Genomic DNA, 6420 nt, shown 5'->3' with positions numbered 1-6420 from the left:
CTCTGCAGGTGGTGTCCCTGGTGCAGCTGCTCTCTGATCCCTACTACAGGACATTCGATGGTTTCCGGCTCCTGGTGGAGAAGGAGTGGCTGTCGTTTGGCCACCGCTTCAGCCACAGAGGAGCTCAGACACTGGGCAGCCAGAGCAGCGGCTTCACCCCCATCTTCCTGCAGTTCCTCGACTGTGTGCACCAGGTACAACAGCTGATTGTTTATCCATCATCAAGGACCGGCGCTTTGCTCTCACCGCCGCTGCCACGTGTTCGGACTGTGAGGCAGCGTGTAGAGCAGCAGCAGATTTACTGTCCTAGAATCATCCTGATTAATTAGATGTGATGTGACACGCAGCAGGCTTCTGTTCTCCTTCCTCTGATTGCGTTTGCCACAAGGTCAGAGGTCAGAGCTGTTCCTGTTTGCACTGGTGGCTGCTGCACGTACGGAGCAGCTGCAGCGCTGAGACACGATTCAGAGCAGACCTTTAATTAACACGGCATGTGTTTGTGTGCCTCCACCCTCAGATCCACCTCCAGTTCCCCATGGAGTTTGAGTTCAGTCAGTACTACCTGAAGTTCCTGGCCTACCACTACGTCTCCAACCGCTTCCGCACCTTCCTGCTCGACTCGGACTACGAGCGCATCGAGCTGGGTGAGTACAAACAGAGCCCGTGTTGATTCCACGCTCGAAGGCGGTTGTTAGTGTAACCATGATCCGTGTGTGTAGGAGTGCTGTACGAGGAGAAAGGCGAGAGGAAAAACCCTCAGGTGTGCAAGTCTGTGTGGGACTACATCGACCGACTGAACAAGAAAACGCCCGTCTTCTACAACTACATGTTCTCTCCTGAAGACGACGAGGTGAGAACACGAGCACAGCCTGCTGCGCCCGAAACACAAACTCGTGCTTAACGAAGGCGCTGCGTGTTCCAGGTGCTGAGGCCGTACACCTTCATCTCCAACCTGAAGGTGTGGGACTTCTACACGGAGGAGACGCTGTCCGAGGGGCCGTCCTACGACTGGGAGCTGAGGGGCCGGCAGGAGCGCGCGGCCGAAGAGACGGCGGAGAAACCCGACACCAGCGGGCCTAAATCTCAACGCCACATTGTGTGGCCGTGTTACGACAACCTGACCAAGGTGGTGCCCGACGCCATCACCAAGCTGCTGCAGGACCTGCAGAGCCTGGAGGCCGAGCTCGGCCAGGCGACAGACAAGTGGAAGGACACGTGGGATAAAATCAAGACCACGCAGAGGACGGAGACCAAGCTGGAGAGCAAGGTGGGCCAACAAGCACACGAGCCGGTGTCGGCCCTGCAGGGCGCTAACACTCACTGCTCTCACAAACCTGCAGGGTGCTAACACTCACTGCTCTCACAAACCTGCAGGGTGCTAACACTCACTGCAGCTTTAACCCTGCTGTATGTGGTTGAGCCAGGCTTTCATCCTACACACACACACACAGACACACATGCGCACACGGACACGCACGCACACACGCACAGACACACGCACAGACACGCGCACACACACACGCACACAGACACACGCGCACACACACACGCACACAGACACGCACAGACACGCACACAGACACGCGCACACAGACACACGCGCACACAGACACGCGCACACAGACACGCGCGCACACAGACACGCGCACACAGACACGCACACAGACACGCACACAGACGCGCACACAGACACGCACACAGACACGCGCACACAGACGCACACAGACACGCGCACACACACACGCACACAGACGCGCACACAGACACACGCGCACACACACACGCACACAGACACGCACACAGACACGCGCACACAGACACGCACACAGACACGCACACAGACACGCGCACACAGACGCACACAGACACGCGCACACACACACGCACACAGACGCGCACACAGACACACGCGCACACACACACGCACACAGACACGCACAGACGCACACAGACACACGCGCACACAGACACGCACACAGACACGCACAGACGCACACAGACGCGCACACAGACACACGCGCACACACACACGCACACAGACACGCACAGACGCACACAGACACGCGCACACAGACACACGCGCACACAGACACGCACACAGACACGCACAGACGCACACAGACACACGCACACACAGACACGCGCACACAGACACGCGCACACAGACACGCGCACACAGACACGCGCACACAGACACACGCGCACACAGACACACGCGCACACAGACACGCGCACACAGACACGCGCACACACACACGCACAGACACGCACAGACGCACACAGACACACGCGCACACAGACACGCACACAGACACGCACACAGACACGCGCACACAGACACACGCGCACACAGACACGCGCACACAGACACGCGCACACAGACACGCACAGACGCACACAGACACGCGCACACAGACACGCGCACACAGACACGCGCACACAGACACGCGCACACAGACACGCGCACACAGACACGCGCACACAGACACGCGCACACACACGCACACAGACACGCACACAGACAGACGCACGCGCACACAGACACACGCACACAGACGCACGCGCACACAGACGCACACAGACGCACACACACACGCACACAGACAGACACACACACGCACAGACACAGACACACACACGCACAGACACACACACACACACGCACAGACACACACACACACGCACAGACACACACACACACGCACAGACACACGCACACAGACACACGCACAGACACACGCACAGACACACACACACAGGTATCTCAGTGTGTGTGCACTGATGTTTTCTGCCTCTGCAGCCTTCCTTCTCCAGCTCCCTGCTGATGTCATCCAACCTGAGCCATCAGCGGCGTTCTCAGGGCGTTTACCTGCAGGAGAGCGGTGTAGGATCCTCCATCAACCTGGCTCTGGACTGCGAAGCCAGCGCCACGTCTACGCCCGTCCCCGGTCGGCCGAGCACCAGCACCCTCTACAGCCAGTTCCAGAGCAGCGAGAGCGAGAACAGGTCTGTACCTGCCAGCGGGGCGTCGTACTGAACAGCGACTCCTCCCAGCTCTGCTGCCGTGTCACAGGCGTGTAGATAAACTGTGCAGCGTAGTGGTGGCAGAGAACAGCTCAAGCATGTCTCTACTTGTGTTTTGGCCTCCAGGAGTTTTGAAGGCATTCTCTTCAAGAGAGGGGCGTTGTTGAAACCATGGAAACCGCGGTGGTTTGTGCTGGATAAGACCAAACACCAGGTAAGACGGAGCAGAGGAGGCTTTGTCTCCAGGAGACCGTTGCTGGTTTAATGGCGCCTCTCTCCCTCCCTCTGCAGCTCAGATACTACGAGAGCAGGCAGGACAAGGAGTGCAAAGGAGTGATCGATCTGGCTGAGGTGGAGTCTGTCACCGCGGGAACGCCCACCATGGGAGCGCCAAAAAACATTGACGAGAAAGCCTTCTTTGATGTGAGTGAGCTCCCTCGCCGCGTTGCTCCAGGATCGTTTCTGACAGGAAGTGAGCCTGGATTGGCTGAAGCTCCCCCGTAGCGTTCATGGGGAGGCAGAGACCACACCCTCCCTAAGCGCTGGTGCACGCACAGTAGTTTAAACAGACACACACTCCTCCCAGGAGGCTTTCAAGGCTAAAGAGTCAGAGACGATTCTCTTCTTGGCCTTAGTTTCAGCATTACATGAAACTGTAGGTTATAGCAGCGAGCTGAGCGCCGACTGCAGAGAGCCCCTCCCCCTGCTCCTGCAGCCTTTCTGAGTCCGTGCACGAACGAGACCCCGCTGTTATCAGTCTATGTTTAACGATCCTGATTCGTCTCTCTGCTTCTTTCAGCTCAAGACGACCAAACGAGTGTACAACTTCTGTGCCCAGGACAGCCTGAACGCACAGCTGTGGATGGACAGTGTTCAGAGCTGCCTGTCAGACGCGTAGAGGCGAGCGGCGAAGGGAGGAGCCTGTGACCACCGTGCTCTGTTCTGTGTTGAACTAATGACTTTGCGTCACAACGTTTCCATGTTTTTGTTATGAAAAGAAAAAACCACAAAGTCGCTGTCGTAGCTGCAGCATGAAGATCCTTCCAGCCCTGTAAACCGCCCTCCTCCCCTCCTACTAACCTCACTGCCCGGCCGCACACTCGGGGGAGGAATGACGGAGGAGCTGCAGTCGGCCCGGCCTCGTTCAGACTTCGAGGGTCCGACGGCTCGTCGGTCGGCAGACGTTCTTCCTCTTTGCCTTCCACTGCCCGACGCAGCGCTCACGGCGCGTTCAAAGGAAGTTCAAGAGGAAGCGGCTGCAACGAGGGGGCTCGTCAGCGGTTCATGAAGGATTTCCTTTCAGTTTTTTTTGTTTTTGCTTTTTAAAAATCTCAAATTTGTTCCAGGAGGAGGTCAGCGCTCCTCCACGTGTGGCAACGACACACTGCGAACGCCATGAACCGCTCGCAGAGATCAAAGAGCCCAGCAGGTGTTGAGAGTGTCGGTGGACTCGTCGCCGACAGTGTTTACAGAGGACCCTCACTACGCTGTGCGCTAACATTCACACTCTGAAGGACAGGCACTGCTGTATGAAACAGGGAGGAGACCCCGGTGTGTAGAGGAAAACTCCGTATTTCTTTAACCGCTCAAATGGTCTCGTTTCGCCATGAGTCGCTTTGTTCTCTGATTCCCATCCTAGTTTACGTATCGAGCTTCCTCCGCTACGACTGAGCGAAGCAGGTAAATGCAGACGCGGTGACATCGCCGCCTGCAGGTGCAGGCTTTGAAATGACTCGTGTGGCGTACGCCAGGACCGATTCAACTGAACATTGTTAAAAGACCACAACTTTTTCTCCATGTTGTTGTTGGCAGAAGTTCCAAATTTAAAACGTCAGCAGACACGAGACCGTAAGAGCTGTAAGTGAAATACTGTCGTTTCCTCCGACGACGGCGGGGTGGTGAAGGTCACACAGGCGTGTGTGAGCGCTGCTCGCGAGTTTCCACGCTGTTGTGTTTAGACGTGAACGATGCAGCACGAGCGGCGTGGCCCTGGGAGCGCGGGCGGAGGTTTCAAACATCTGTGTCTGTCCTCCACGAGCACCCGAACCCTGCTCTGTAAATTATGTCCTCCTGCTGTCTTTGAACACAGGCTTTTGTGCTGATAACTCTTTTGTACATACTACTCCAGATTTGTATGTAATGTTTATGCTAGTAATTTATTTAACTTGTCTCCTCAGTAAAGTTCCTCAAGCACCACTTTATTTTGAAATTAGGAATTCAACGTGCCATTTGTTTCTGTATTAATGTGACTAATGCTTCTTGCAAATGTACACCCTTAGTGTCTTTTTTCTTTGTGTAAACACAGTTGTCCTTAAACATGAACCATTAACAGTAGAGTGGAAGGGGAAGCCTCTTCACCGCGCTGCTCGCCCACAGCGACGGGACGATGTGGACTAACAAAGGTCAGAGGTCAGGTGTTCCTGGTGCATCGTTGTGAGATTGACGATAACAAACACGTAGAAATATTCATACTGATTGACGCTGATCCTGTGAATAAATTATTCTAATAAAATCCTTTTTTTTTTTTTTTCGTATCCAGTCTGTTTGGTTGCCGTCTTCTTGCTTAATATTCTGATGCTCAGTTCATTTCAGTAGGATTTGCTGGTATTAGCGGTGCGAGCATGATGAAACCTATAAACGTCTGCAGGCTCCTCACGGTCAAAGGTCAAACAACCTGATGGTTTGGGTGAGGAACAGAACGCTCGCTGCGTCCTCGGGTCAGCCCCGGCTCACCTTTTTCACTCTCGTTTACTCATCTCTCAACGGCTGCATCGCCCCAACAATATGACATAATCACTTTTATTTATTTGTTGTTTTTTATTAAATTAGAAACGACCTTCTGAGCCGGGTTATGTTGTCAATCATGTCGATATCGAGTTTTTAGAATCCAAATAAAAAACTGTGGGTTTAAAGGTTCACGTGTCCGTGTCTGTCTGCAAACTGCTGCACCACAGTCAACAGCTGCTCTGCAGCGCTCAACCTGCATCACCTGTTTTCCTATAAGAAGAGCAAACCAAATACCTGCTGTTACCCTTGTGTTGTCCTTGGGACATTTTTGTCCTCTAAAGAAATCTTCTGCTATCAAAAATGTGTTTTTATTAATCAAATGGTCTGAAAACAAGTTGTTCAGTACTATGCTGTGCATGATTGGAATAAGTTTGAAGTAATTTGATGTATTTATGGGGTTTTATTGGACTTTATAACGTCTGTTGTCCTCGGGGACAAAAACGTCCACAAAGTGTTGCAAAGGGCCACATTTTCACACACTGCTGTCAAACATCTCGGATCACTGATGTGTGGGGTCAAGCAACGGTCATAACCACCACAACAGGCAGCACAAAGAGGAGGCAGGCGCTCCACATTCAACGGTATTTACACAGCGCCGAATCACAACAG

General features: G+C 53.8%; 1 protein-coding gene across 5 annotated transcripts in view; it reads left to right on the top strand.

Annotated features, from left to right (window-relative positions):
• Positions 1-5940, top strand: part of sbf1 (SET binding factor 1) — a 52928-nt gene extending 46988 nt beyond the window's left edge. For all 5 annotated transcript variants that reach the window (XM_012916046.5, XM_012916045.4, XM_012916043.5 and 2 more), the window contains 8 exons: positions 9-194; positions 518-644; positions 720-850; positions 923-1267; positions 2801-3006; positions 3151-3238; positions 3316-3447; positions 3824-5940. In XM_012916046.5, coding sequence (XP_012771500.1) covers positions 9-194; positions 518-644; positions 720-850; positions 923-1267; positions 2801-3006; positions 3151-3238; positions 3316-3447; positions 3824-3922 — 1314 coding nt within the window. In that variant the 3' untranslated portion in view covers positions 3923-5940. The remainder of the gene's footprint in view (positions 1-8; positions 195-517; positions 645-719; positions 851-922; positions 1268-2800; positions 3007-3150; positions 3239-3315; positions 3448-3823) is intronic.
• Positions 5941-6420: the final 480 nt, after the last annotated feature.

Source organism: Maylandia zebra, linkage group LG17 (assembly GCF_041146795.1).
Source record: "Maylandia zebra isolate NMK-2024a linkage group LG17, Mzebra_GT3a, whole genome shotgun sequence".
Classification (NCBI taxonomy): Eukaryota; Metazoa; Chordata; class Actinopteri; order Cichliformes; family Cichlidae; genus Maylandia; species Maylandia zebra.
The sequence above is the reverse complement of the archived record's forward strand: the minus strand, read 5'-3'. Positions and strand labels throughout refer to the sequence as shown.